Source organism: Dreissena polymorpha, chromosome 2 (genome assembly GCF_020536995.1).
Source record: "Dreissena polymorpha isolate Duluth1 chromosome 2, UMN_Dpol_1.0, whole genome shotgun sequence".
NCBI classification, from domain to species: Eukaryota; Metazoa; Mollusca; class Bivalvia; order Myida; family Dreissenidae; genus Dreissena; species Dreissena polymorpha.
The window spans coordinates 155037116-155051895 of record NC_068356.1 but is presented as its reverse complement, the minus strand read 5'-3'; the positions used below and the strand labels follow the sequence as shown (position 1 = coordinate 155051895).

Sequence of the window (14780 nt, the reverse complement as noted above, 5' to 3'; positions counted from 1 at the left end):
GATTGTTGCAATCATTTCCCTGGGATCAAAACTAGACACACACGAAAGGTCGCGTAATTTATTTTGCCTTGTGTTGTAAATAACTTTTCAAATCTTCAATGCTCTGAGGTTTATCATTTTTCGTGTAATATCGTCTAGTGGTCCTCTACACAGATTGTATTAATCATAACCGAGGGGTCTAAACTCGGTGGAGTTTGAAACTGTGTCATGTGGGATCAAGACACTAGATCAAATTAAACAAAAGCTAGCCAACACTTTAGAGGCTACGTTCATTGCAAAATCTTTATGAAACTTCTTTGGAAAGTTTTCCCAATTATTTATCAAAACTGTGTTGCATGGTCTCAAAATCTTCTTCACCAGTTAAAATTTAAGAAAAAGCATGAGAGCGCACTTAAGATCACATGTAGTTCTCAATCTTTATGAAACTTGTTCAGAACCTTTGTACCAATGATATCTTTATCAACTTTAAAGTTTGGTCGTAAGGGATCAGAAACTATGTCAACAGGTAAAATTAAAGAAAAACATATATTGCCGAATCTTTCATTAGACTTGGTCAAAACATTTGTCCCAATGATATCTTGGTAGAGTTCCAACTTTGACATGTGAGTAAAAAAAACTAGGTCACTTGAGCAAATTACAGAAAATGCTTGTGAAAACTTTAGGGGCCAATTAATTTCCAGATTTCTTGAAAGTTAGTCCAAATGATGTAGAGAATGCGTTCAAAACTGGGTAAATTTGGGTCAAAAACTTTGTTATGTCAAATGAAAGTTAATGCTTATGAAACACTTGTAAGGCCACATTTATTGTCCAATCATAATGAAACTAATTCGGAACATTTGTTCCAAATATATTTCAGCTGAGTTTGAAACTGGGTCATGTTGATTTAAAAACGAGGTTACTAGGTAAAATAAACGATAAAACTTTTGAATACTATAAGAAGCCTCATATATTTCCCAATCTCATGAACAGCTCTTGCTCAGAACATTTTTCCCTATGATATCTCTACTGAGTTTAAAACTTGGTCATGATGATCCTTAACTAAGTTACTAGGTAAAATTAAAGAAAAACCTTGTGAAAACTCCAGATTCCGCATTTATTGCTAAATCGTCACAAAACTTGATCAGACCATGGGTCTCAATTTTATCTTAGTAAATTGATCAGATGGTGTAAAAACTAGGTCACTAGATTTTATAAATGAAAAAGCTTTTTAACACGTTAAATGCCATATTTATAGCCAATTATTCATGAAACTTGTTCTGAAATTGTTCCTAGGATTACTCTGCGGAGTTAAAAATGAATCCAATCAATTGAAAAACATCGTGCTATCTTTCCCTATGTTGCCTTTCTAGAAATCACATTTGATTAGAATATGCAAACAATTGTGTTGTCATGATATCTGAACTGCATTAAAGCGGGTATATACGATTTTGTATATGTGTTTAATTGTAATATATTGATAAAATATGTAACAATAACACAAAATAGGTTAGAAAAATTATACATTAAAGCCGAATTTCATAAAATGCAGCAAAGACAAATTAGCGCCCCGAGCCGATAGTGACGTACATATTTTCCTGCAATAACCGAAGCATTCGTCTTTGTATTCGGATCGGAGATTGTGTTCGTGTGTCGTAAATATAGATATCGTTGCAGGAATTCAAATTAACCGTTAAACTAAGATTAGATTCAAATCGTACATGTATGGTATACATGCTGGCGAATTCGGCTGTACAGCCGTTTTCAATTTCAGAATTAAATATCTGGCTTATTTCACATTTTTTGACACATGTTCTTCTTAACTTTTATTTTAATTTTATGGAATTATATATATAATAAGTTTTTTACAAAGTTTATATAAATTCATAAATATTTGACAAAATCGTATATACCCGCTTTAAACATGATAATGGTTTGTTCAATAGTATGGCTGCCACTTGTTGGGTTCTAAAGTGAGGGCCTTATTTCCTTTAGTGTTTTATATGTTCAAAAGTGCTCTGAAACCACAAAGCACAATGCTTTGATATTCAGTGCACTGTAACTCCAATATAACGTGGATAACGGGGTCCAAGTCACGCAACAGCGTTATAAGTTTTGAGCTCATTTATTGCAGGGTCTATAAAAAACAGGTATACCGTAAAACATTGTGTGTAACGGGCATCTACTTTTTGAAGCAAAAAAATCGGGGAAAAAAAGATTTTGAAGCAAAAAAAAAATTTCAGGGAAAATTTCCGTACCGTATGCTCACTGAAAATCGTTTTATTTACATTGCCGATCTCACGTGTTATTTTATTGTTTCAATAATTAATTACTTTAAAGACGATAACGATAAAGATACAACTTGTTTTTGTGTTTTTGTTTTTAGCTTACCTTAGCACAAGGTGCTCATGGTGAGCTTTTGTGATCCCTTTTTGTCTGTTGTGCGTCGTCCATCGTGCGTCGTCCATCATGCGTCGTCCGTCGTCCACATTTTGCCTTGTGAACACTCTAGAGGCCACATTTATTGTCTGATCTTCATGAAATTTGGTCAGAACATTTGTCCCATTGATACCTTGACTGTTTGAAACTGGGTCATGCTGGGTCAAAAACTAGGTCACTAGGTCAAAAAAAAGATAAACCTTGTGAACACTGTAGAAGTCACATTTGATGCCCAATCTTCATGTAACTTTGTCAAAATGTTTGTCTAAATGATCAGTTGGTTGAGTTCAAAAATGGTTCCGGTCCTTTGAAAAACATGGCCGCCAGGGGGCGGGGCAGTATTCCATATATGGCTATTGAGAAACCTTGTGAACACTCTAGAAGTCACAATTTTTGCCCAGTCATCATGAAACTTGATCAAAACATTGGTTTCATTGATATCTTGGACGGGTTCGAAAATGGTCCAGATCGGTGAAAAAACATGGCCCCCAGGGGGCGGGGCAGTTTTCCTTATATGGCTTTAGTAAAACCTTGTTAACTCTCTAGAGGCCACATTTATTCTCCAATCTTCATGAAATTTGGTCGGAAGATTGGTCTCAATGATATCTTGGATGAGTTCGAAAATGGTTACGTTTGCTTGAAAAACATGGCTGCCAAGGGGCGGGGCATTTTTCCTTATATGGCTTTAGTAAAACCTTGTGAACACTAGAGGCCACATTTATTGTCCAATCTTCATGAAATTTGATCAGAAGATTGGTCTCAATGATATCTTGGATGAGTTCGAAAATGGTCACGTTTGCTTGAAAAACATGGCTGCCAAGGGGCGGGGCATTTTTCCTTATATGCATTTTTCCTTATATGGCTATAGTAAAATCTTGTTAACACTTTATAGAGGTCACATTTATTGTCCAATCTTCATGAAACTTGGTTAGAAGATTCACCCCAATAATATCTTGGACGAGTTCAAAAATGATGCTGGTTGGTTGAAAAACATAGCTGCCAGGGGGCGGGGCATTTTTCCTTATATGGCTATAGTAAAACCTTGTTAACACTCTAGAGGCCACATTTATTTTCCGATCTTCATGAAACTTGGTCAGAAGATTTGTCCTAATGATATCTTGGATGAGTTCGAAAATGGTTTCGGTTGCTTTAAAAACATGGCCACCAGAGGGCGGGGCATTTTTCCTAATATGGCTTTATATCATGCTTTAGTAAAACCTTGTTAACACTCTAGAGGCCACATTTATTGTCCGATCTTCATGAAACTTGGTCAGATGATTTGTCCCAATGATATCTTTGATGAGTTCGAAAATGGTTCCGGTTGGTGGAAAAACATGGCCCCCAAGGGGGCGTGGCTTTTTTCCTTGTATAGCTATAGTTAAACCTTGTTAACACTCTAGAAGCCATATTTATTGTAAGCAGGGATCATATTTTCCCGCAACATCAATCGGTCCGGATATAAATGGGGAAAAGTATCTGAAAATGTATATCCGAAATCATGACAAATTACGTTAAAATATATACCATTGATTTTGCCATTCATGAAGGTGGTATAATACATGTACGAGTCAAATTCCCTTAGGCATTTTTTTTTAAACGAAACGAGTTTTCTCAACTGGTTTTATCATTTGGTATTTCAGTGTTGTTTCCTGTGCTGTTTTATCAGACTTTTTTCATCGTTGTCAATATTATTAGTCTGTGTAAGTCTATACCGATGTTTTTAATTGTTGTCGACTCGATAATAGCTTACAAACATGCACTGAACCAAACAAATGTCTGTGCGTAGGTAAGCTACTGACAACAACAACCAAATATTTAATAAATAATTTGTTGTCAAATAACCCACGGCCGATAGTTTAGATGCGTAGGGATTTAATCATGAGAGCGAAGCATTTGAAACCACGCATCTAATTTTCCGGTCGTGAGTTATTCAACAACAAAGTATAAAGTGTACGAATTATTTCGATTCTAACACGGTTATACTAAAGATTTATTCAGTGTATATTATTTTTCTTGTGTACTATTTTATGTGAAGTTCTGCCCATAAAAATAACTTTTGGCTGTTCTGTCGATCAGATCCGCGACTTTCATTCATATTATTTTACCGGATTATTACGCTGGTGGAAAATGTATCGGCATGTTTTGTTTAGTTACAGCGCGTGCATTCAGACGCGTCTTTTCGGATGTGTCTTTAATCCGCTGTTCACAAGTTTTTGATTCTTGGTCTGACGTGCAATAAACCGGTCCTGACCGGTTAAGAGACTGCAGCGAATGGTTTATCACACCTAATCGAGATAAGAATGTCATAAGGGTGTGTTAGCATGTACACTGTGTAATCGATTTCATGACATGGGAATTTTAATAGCAAACAGAATCGGACCGACTGTTTGGGATTTTCAATCAGTTTTTCATGACCCCAATCGGTCTAGGACCGACAAAACCGAACAAAATATGATCCCTGATTGTAAGATCATCATGAAACTTTGTCAGAAGCTTTGTCCTAAGAATGCACAATTTCCTCGAGGATACCATTGAGGTTTTCATCATAAGTCTCCGAAGTAACTGTCCACGATTTTATCGTGGAGAAGTACACATTACTTACCGATTAGTGTGGTTGGTATGACTAAGACACTGACATTTTTATTGGTATTGGCACAGGGTTATTGACGCATGACTAATTCACAACCGCGCATTTTATTTACATTTCCCATCTCACGCGTTCTTTTTGAGCGTCTATAATAGACTGATCCCGGATAAGCACGAGTTTAGAAAAACCCACTAATCACCCCGGTACAAACAACGCTGGTCCATTATATCAACCAATGATAGCTTCCTTTAAATAATAACGGTTGATACGGTGTGTGAGTTTGAAAGGATTGTAAATGGGTCATGTTTATTTGTACCAGCAGATTAATGGGTTTTTTCCAAAAAGTTGCTTTTACCGGGATACATATATTGACAGGAGACTTTAACGACTCAAACTTTTTAACACCATTACTGACATTACCGGCGTTAAACAAGCAATGGAGGTGTGAAGTCGTTTGGAGGTTCACATGTTTTGATAATAGCCCAGCTATACAAAACTTGACAGGTGACGCAAATTGCTCGATAATCACAACCCCAACCTTGACAAGACGTATGAAAACGTGTAAACAATTACAGCATCAATTTTATTAACACATTTAAAAAGCAAGAAAAATAATAATAAATATATCGGGAAAGACCTTGTCGACATTCTTTTGTAAATCGACAAGTGCCCCCCAAAAAATTGTGTAACCCTAGTACAGTAGGGTATAATATTGTGGGAAAAAACAATAAAGTTTAAATAAAAATGGCTTCCTTGTTTTTATTGTCTTCTTCAAATTTATTTGATTTCAATGCTCTGTACGTACCTGAAAAAGATAGAAAATATTCATGTTGACTTTATAACGTTTGTCCATCTATATTCAGATCGTAAATATAACACAATTATTAACATAGTTACAGTTTAAACATAGGGGAACAGAATGATGCGAGTTACCGTAACTGGGTAACTGACAGGGATAAAATGTCTTGGCATGGCTGTAGTTGTGCATAACGCGCATCAAGTTTTTGAAATTAAATTTGGGGGTAAAAATGTGCGCCTTATACACAACATTTTACGGTAGTATAGCCTATAATATAGGTCCTGTCTATTGCCATGCTGTGTCATCCGCAAATACATGCATATTAACCTAATCTTTTCGTTAACAGTATACATACCGCTTTTCTAATGTGCACATTTATCTGATAATCCAATAAAGTTACATCACTTAAAAAATAATAATCTTGAACATTTATGACAAGAAATATGTTTACGAATTTCGTAAACACAACCACATGCATACTCCATTTTTTAGAAGTGTAAAGAGAACAGTGCATTTTGGGGCAGAGCTTTCATTGGACGAGCAAATTTAAATTTAGATTGAATGCATTATGAATGCAGTACAATACATGTACAAAGAAACGTTTTATTGCGTCATACGTACACATGCAAAAAACGTGCTTCCCAGGGACTTTCTGATTACGGTAAAAAATGAAAGTGAATCTCTGTGAACAATTACACTGCGTTAGCATGCAAATAAATCTTCTAGATGATTTAATTAATTTCTCGTACACGAAACTGAAAGATTAAATGCCTAAATACTAGAATGATCATGAATGACAGAAAAACCTGTTTTATACTGTGCGCAGTATATTTCACAGCCGCTCTTTAAATATAGTAAAACTGCAATTATATCAAAGTAATGTTTTAATCGTTTTGAATAACTTTAATTTGATAATTATCCTGCTTGCACTTAACTTATTGAAATTAGCGCACCAAACCGCTCTGATAAGGAATACGTGTAATAAATACTGCGATGCGAGTTTTTCAATGCAAAGGTTAGCTATGTAGGTCTCTTGTAATTTCAGTTATTTCAGTTATTTTGCTAATTTTGTGTAGTTTTAAAGTGAATGTAATTTCATTTAGGTCGAATATGATGCAGACAAGATTTTCCAATACCGCATACCATCTGGTGAAGATTGTTTTGATTATCGCAACAGGCGTGTTACCTTTGTTTTGGGGATTTCCTGGAGAGGTCCAGTTGCCTATGATGTGAAGTTGAAAGGTATTTAAAAATATGCCAATGTTTTCCATCTCTTGTGCAACTGATTTCAGATTGTCCTTCTCCTATCTGATATGATGTCCAGAGCATTTATTATAATGATTTGAGTAATCAAGTTCAAACTTTACATGTAGATAGAACTCAGTTCAAGAAAGTGTTGTGCTCAATGTACCCCTTGCTTTCATTTTTATGCTCCCCCAAAAACAAACATTTTTGGGGGGAGCATATAGTCACCGCTGTGTCCGTGTGTCCGTCCGTGCACAATTTTTGTCCGGGCTATTTCTCAGCAACTAATGACCGGAATTCAATGAAACTTTATGGGAAGCTTCACTACCAAGAGGAGATGCGCATATTATCAGCGGGTTCTGGTCGAATGATTTTTCACAGAGTTATGGCCCTTTGAAATTTTCCATTAAGTGTACATATAGTGCAATTCTTGTCAGGGCTATTTCTCAGCAACTAATGACCGGAATTCAATAAAACTTTATGGGAAGCTTCACTACCAAGAGGAGATGTGCATATTATCAGCGGGTTCTGGTCGGATGATTTTTCACAGAGTTATGGCCCTTTGAAATTTTTTCATTAACTGTATATATAGTGCAATTCTTGTCCGGGCTATTTCTCAGCAACTAATGACCGGAATTCAATGAAACTTTATGGGAAGCTTCACTACCAAGAGGAGATGTGCATATTATCAGCGGGTTCTGGTCGGATGATTTTTCACAGAGTTATGGCCCTTTGAAATTTTCTATAAAAAAATTATTGTCCCCCAACTACTGTGCCCTCAAGACGTTTCCTTATATCTGAATATATAGTGAATTTTTCTTCTTTATTCTGAACTCTACCTTCTCAGTAAAGCTTCGTTTATTCTGGTCTCAGCTGAGTGCCTTAAGGCACATGGCCCTCTTGTGTAGACAATTTGTGTGATGGTTTTTCCTGTTATCATTTTCATAATGCGCAGAAGAAGGGATTGATGATGACGTGTGTCAAAAAGTTGAATCAGCAAGTCTTGTACATATGGACAATCCCACTGGAGTTGGTTGTGGAATAGGTCAGTATCTTTTATAAAAGAGCTGGTAAGGGAAAAGTGTTGGGATACATATTATACATACTTTTTATTATGTCCCCCACTATAGTAGTGGGGGACATATTGTTTTTGCCCTGTCTGTTGGTTGGTCTGTTGGTTGGTTGGTTGGTTGGTTGGTTTGCGCCGACTTTAACATTTGCAATATCTTTTGCAATATTGAAGATAGCCACTTGATATTTGGCATGGATGTGTATCTCATGGAGCTGAACATTTTGAGTGGTGAAAGGTCAAGGTCATCCTTCAAGGTCAAATGTCGAATAAATGGCGTCTGTCCGTCTGAAAACTTTAACATTGGCCATAACTTTTTCAATATTAAATATAACAACTTGATAATTGGCATGCATGTGCATCTCGCGAAGCTGCACATTTTGAGTGGTGAAAGTTGAAGGTCAAGGTCATCCTTCAAGGTCAAATGCCAAATATATGGCGTCTGTCCGTCCGAAAACTTTAACATTGGCCATAACTTTTTCAATATTGAAGATAGCAACTTTATATTTGGCATGCATGTGTATCTCATAAAGCTGCACATTTAGAGTGGTGAGAGTTCAAGGTCAAGGTCATCCTTCAAGGTCAAAGGTCAAAAAAAAAATAAAAAAATTCAAAGCGGCGTTCTCATGAAGCTGCGCATTTTGAGTGGTGGAAGTTCAATGTCAAGGTCATCCTTCAAGGTCAAAGGTAAAAAAAACAAAACAATTTTTTTTTCAAAGCGGCGCAATAGGGGGCATTGTGTTTCTGACGAACACATCTCTTGTTTGTGATCACCTTTTTATGCTCCCCCAAAATTTATTTTGCATATAGTCGCCGCTTCGTCTGTCCGTCCGTGTGTCCGTCCGTCCTTCCGTCTGTCCGTTTGTCCGTGCACAATTTTTGTCAGAACTATTTCTCAGCAACTAATGACCGGAATTCAATGAAACTTGATGGGAAGCTTCACTACCAAGAAGAGAAGTGCATATTATCAGCGGGTTCTGGTCGGATGATTTTTCACAGAGTTATGGCCCTTTGAATATTTTCCATTTACTGTACATATGGTGCAATTCTTGTCCAGGCTATTTCTCAGCAACTAATGACCGGAATTAAATGAAACTTAATGGGAAACTTCACTACCAAGAGGAGATGTGCATATTTTCAGCAGGTTCTGGTCGGATGATTTTTCACAGAGTTATGGCCCTTTGAAATTTTCCATTAACTGTACATATAGTACAATTCTTGTCCGGGCTATTTCTCAGCAACTAATTACTGGAATTCAATGAAACTTTATGGGAAGCTTCACTACCAAGAGGAGATGTGATTATTTTCAGCGGGTTCTGGTCGGATGATTTTTCACAGAGTTATGGCCCTTTGAAATTTTCTATAAACTTTGGGGACCATCACCCGTCTCCGACGGTTTCTTGTTCTTAGTGTGTTGTCACCATTTTCCCTGTGAACACTGTAAAAGCAGTCTTCGAAATTAGCACACGCCCGATCGCCCGTGGCGAGTAAAATTACTGTAGGGCACATAAACAAATTCACGTTTGTGGCCCGCCAGGCATGTAAAATATTGAAGGCAATTGACAGTTTATAAAAGAAATCGTAAGTTTTTCTTGATATTTGTAAATCTATTTTTCAATTTTGCCAACAAACACCTTATCGGAAGTTGTAAAACAATTTAATTTGATTGGTTTAACAACACGCACCTGCTTGCGCACGTCGTTGTTATTGTTTTTGACAGATGCATTTCGGTCACATTCGGTTCTTATTGACGGTTTCTCTAGAAATTAATTGAGTAGATGCTTTTTGAATCGATTATTTCAATCAAGTAATACGCTTCCGTTTTCGTCAATGTCAACAAATATCATTGTCGACATAGAGGCTGTGCAATATCTAAGGTATGTTGACGGGGCTTAGCCCGGTAAAGCACTTCTAAAATAGAACATTGACAATGATTTAGAGAAAAAGGAAGCCAAGAAACGGTACGATCGACCGTCTTTATTCTAGTGACTGATTAGATGTCATTATATTCACTACTATTAAAACAAATGTTTTGCTTTACTATGTGTAGCATTTAAGTGCTAAAATGTTGTAATTTGTTATATATTTTTGGTTATAAAAGTTCGGGCATGTAAAAAATGTGTTGGGCATGAAAAAATTCTTAAGTAACTGGCCCGACTGGCATGTAACTTTTCAAAGCTAATTTCGAAGACTGTAAAAGCCACATTTATTGCACAATCTGCATGAAAATTTGGCAGAACATGTTTCCAATTATATCGCGAGAGAGTTTGAAACTAGAGTACATGGGGTGAAAAACTAGGTCACAAGGTCAAATTTAAGAAATAGCTTGTTTACAAACTAGACGTCACATTTACAGTTGAATCTTCGTGATACAATTTGAACATTTGCTCTTTTGATATCTCACTTTGAGTTGGAAAATAAAAAATTGCCGGTAAATTTAATATTTATGTTCCACAAATTGCCTTTTTATCCCCTGCCAAAGGTGGAGAGATATAAAATCGGCTTTGTCCGTTCGTCCGTCTGTCATTCCATGTGTCACAAAACTTTGCATGGTTTTATCTCAAAAACTATGTAAGTGATCATCATGAAACTTCATGGTTGTATAGGTATCAATGCGGAGAAGTGCCATGCACATGAACCATAACCCTACACTTTCTTAAATATGATTTATTGCCCTTTGTTTTTTTATGGTTTTTTTCAGGGCTACGTCTCAGATACTGTACAAAACTTCAACATGAAATTTCCTGGGTGTATTGATATCAATGAGTTGACGTGCCATGCACATGAACCATAACCCTACTCTTTCTTAAATAAAAAATGTTGCCCTTTGATGTTTTTGTATGATGTAACTTTGAATGGCTCTATCTCAGGTATGCTACAAGATTTCAATATGAAACTGGTGTATATTTATCAATGAGGAGCATTGCAATTCACACTAACAATTACCCTACACTTCATATATTTGTGTAAGATTATACCATATATCAAGAGATTTGCACCCATCCATAAAAAACTATTTGGAGGGAGATATCAATCCAACGAATTTTTCTTCTTTATTCTAAACTCTACCTTCTCAGTAAAGCTTCGTTTATTCTGGTCTCAGCTGAGTGCCTTAAGGCACATGGCCCTCTTGTGTAGACAATTTGTGTGATGGTTTTTCCCGTTATCATTTTCATAATGCGCAGAAGAAGGGATTGATGATGACGTGTGTCAAAAAGTTGAATCAGCAAGTCTTGTACATATGGACAATCCCACTGGAGTTGGTTGTGGAATAGGTCAGTATCTTTTATAAAAGAGCTGGTAAGGGAAAAGTGTTGGGATACATATTATACATACTTTTTATTATGTCCCCCACTATAGTAGTGGGGGACATATTGTTTTTGCCCTGTCTGTTGGTTGGTCTGTTGGTTGGTTGGTTGGTTGGTTGGTTTGCGCCGACTTTAACATTTGCAATATCTTTTGCAATATTGAAGATAGCAACTTGATATTTGGCATGCATATGTATCTCATGGAGCTGCACACTTTGAGTTGTGAAAGATCAAGGTCATCCTTCAAGGTCAAAGGTCAAATATATGGGTCAAAATCGCTCATTTAATGTACACTTTTGCAGTATTTCAATATTCAAGATAGCAACTTGATATTTGGCATGCATTTGTATCTCATGGAGCTGCACATTTTAAGTGGTGAAAGGTCAAGGTCAAGGTCATCCTTCAAGGTCAGAGGTCAAAATTATGTTGACAAAATCGCTCATTTTATGAGTACTTTTGCAATATTGAAGATAGCAACTTGATATTTGGCATGCATGTGTATCTTATGGAGCTGCACATTTTGAGTGGTGAAAGGTCAAGGTCATCCTTCAAGGTCAGAGGTCAAATATATGTGGCCCAAATCGCTTATTTTATGAATACTTTTGCAATATTGAAGATAGCAACTTGATAGTTGTCATGCATGTGCATCTCATGGAGCTGCACATTTTGAGTGGTGAAAGGTCAAGGTCATCCAACAAGGTCAAATATATGGGTCAATATTGCTCATGTTATGTCACTTCTGCAATATTGAAGCTAGCAATTTTATGTTTGAAATGCATGTGTATCTCATGGAGCCGCACATTTTGAGTGGTGAAGGGTCAAGATCAAGGTCATCCTTCAAGGTCAAACGTCATATAGGGGGACATTGTGTTTCTCAAACACATCTTGTTTGTACTTGTTGAAAAAAGTATGGTCATGGGATGTAAATTTTTTGTAGGGATGCAAGAGGTTAACCGGTTAACCTACCGAAACGACCAGTTAATCAGTTACATTTTCGGTAGGGTGGCATATAGAAGTTGAACTGTCGGTCAGTTTGTCTGTCAGTCAGTCTGTTCGTTTGTCCGAAGACTTTAATATTGCCTATAAATTTTGCAATATTGAAGATAGCAACTTGATATTTGGCATGCATGTGTATCTCATGGTGCTGCACATTTTGAGTGGTGAAAGGTCAAGGTCATCCTTCAAGGTCAAAGGTCAAATATATGGCTTCAAAGCGGCTCAGTAGGGGGCATTGTGTTTCTGACAAAAACATTTCTTGTTTTTTAATTGTTATTTTTTCATGGAATAAATCATGCGATTTAACGCTTAGCGTGCGACATACTGCAAACTTGCGCTGGTGACCACTTAAAACAACATGCCGCATCATCGATGGTATTAAATAACGTGTAAAAAAACAGAGGTGAAGAAATAAATCAGTACTTTTGTGGTTACCAACAGGGGATACATTTTGATAATTGGCACTATTGTTTTGTTTTACTCGCGAAGATTTTACTAGCGAACTGCGGGGTGTGGCGGTTATTAGAGAAGACGTAATTGACACCTTTATCTAACTCACGATAAAAATCAGTTGAGACGTTCGACATCTTATTTTGATGTTTTATTTACCACTATCTAACTCTCATTGTTTTTCAGCTCGACTATATATATATAGTAGAGCTATCCTACTCGCCCCTTGACATACGGTATTTTCCGTCGTATAGCGCGCGTTTTTTTACCTCCAAATTTCAAATAAAAAAGTTTGTGCGCGTTATACATTGATACAACGCTATCCTTGCTGCTTAATTGCAAAAAAATAATGTCAATCGTAAATATTCATAATAGCCACAATTTTTTATTCCAGAAAACTACACCCTATAATCTTACAGACTGAAGGGGCCGTTGTCGAAAGGACAAAAAGTCGGTAACGGCAGATATGAACGGGGTAGCATTAGTTATTTACAAAAAATAAAATGTTTGAATAAAGTATGGGAACATTTATTTGTCTGTGTTTGTGCACTTCTACGGCCATTTTCGGTCCGATTAGGCAGCTTATGTTAGACTGGTAAAGGTATTTGGTCTTTTTTGCAGGTAACCTTAGGTGTGAACTTTTCCAGTTTGGTCCAGGTTTTTGGCGCCTTCATTGTTCATCACATTCACGCCTTTGTAGTGCGACAAACAATAACCCAACTTGTCCAACATTACAGACTGCCAGTTTAACATCAATACTGACATATCTCAACAACTGTAGCCCTGTCTCCCATGTGCCACGAAAATTTTATTCATCATTCAAATTTAAAGCCCATGCTTTCCCCGAGGAAAAATGATACACTGTACATGAATTCTTATTTTCTCACGTTTTACACGAAATGCACATGGACTGTTTATCTGTTGCTAGAAAATTACAAAATTGTCAGAAAAGTATAGTGCTATGCAACCCATGCTCCTTATCATAATAACGCTTCCTATTTTGAATGCTTAATTAAGCTTTCTAATGCCCTGGATTATTGGATTGCGCAATATTAAAATGGCAGCCATTTGCGGTCCAATTTGTGGTTTTATTGTCTTTAAATAATTTTTTTTGCATTTTTGCATTAATAAAACAGCCTGCGCGCTATACATGGGTGCGCATTATACAAAGTAAAATTCGGTATTGCTTTTATATTTTGCATGCTTCTTTACCAACATGACCCCTGTCTATAAACAAGAGCAGACAACTGTATCAAGCATTATGGCCCTTTTTTCACTTAGAATGTGCATATTATTGATAAATCTATGTTAAAGTTTGCGTACCACTTCACATATTTTTTGCATACTTCTTTACCAGCATGACTTCAATCTATAAACAAGAGCAGACAACTGAATTAAGCGTTTTGTAAGAATTATGTTCCCTTTTTTTACTCACAAAATTGAAAATTTGGTTAAGTTTTGTGTTTAGGACCACCTTATTCCTAAAGTATCAAAGCTATTGCTTTCATACTTGCAACACTTACTAACTATAGTAAAGAAAGTTTACAGGCAAAGTTATGTAACTCTTACTGGCATTTTGACAGAATTATGGCCCTTATATATTTAGAAAAATGAAAATTCGGTTAAGTTTTGTGTTTTGGTCCACTTTACTCCGAAAGTATCATAGCTATTCTTTTCAGAATTGAAACACTCGCTAACTATCATAAGGGGGCTGTAAAGGACAAGTTGCATAACTCTGGCTGCATTTTGACAGAAAAATGGCCCATTTTTATGCCCCCGATGGGTAGATCTGAGTTATATTGTTTTTGTCCTGTCTGTCCTGTCCTGTCCCGTCCGTCTGGACGTCAGCTGTCTGAAAACTTTAACCTTGGTTAAAGTTTGATAACTTTTGCAATATTGAACATAGCAACT

At 36.5% G+C, this 14780-nt stretch overlaps 1 protein-coding gene across 9 annotated transcripts in view; it reads left to right on the top strand.

Annotated features, from left to right (window-relative positions):
- The window catches only part of LOC127869549 (sterile alpha motif domain-containing protein 9-like), a 225913-nt gene that overhangs the window by 143577 nt on the left and 67556 nt on the right, over positions 1–14780 (top strand). For 7 of the 9 annotated variants that reach the window (XM_052412210.1, XM_052412208.1, XM_052412205.1 and 4 more), the window contains exons 7-9: positions 6905–7043; positions 8002–8091; positions 11301–11390. In XM_052412210.1, the coding sequence (XP_052268170.1) occupies positions 6905–7043; positions 8002–8091; positions 11301–11390 (319 nt within the window). The remainder of the gene's footprint in view (positions 1–6904; positions 7044–8001; positions 8092–11300; positions 11391–14780) is intronic. The other 2 variants (XM_052412203.1, XM_052412204.1) reach the window with 2 other exon arrangements.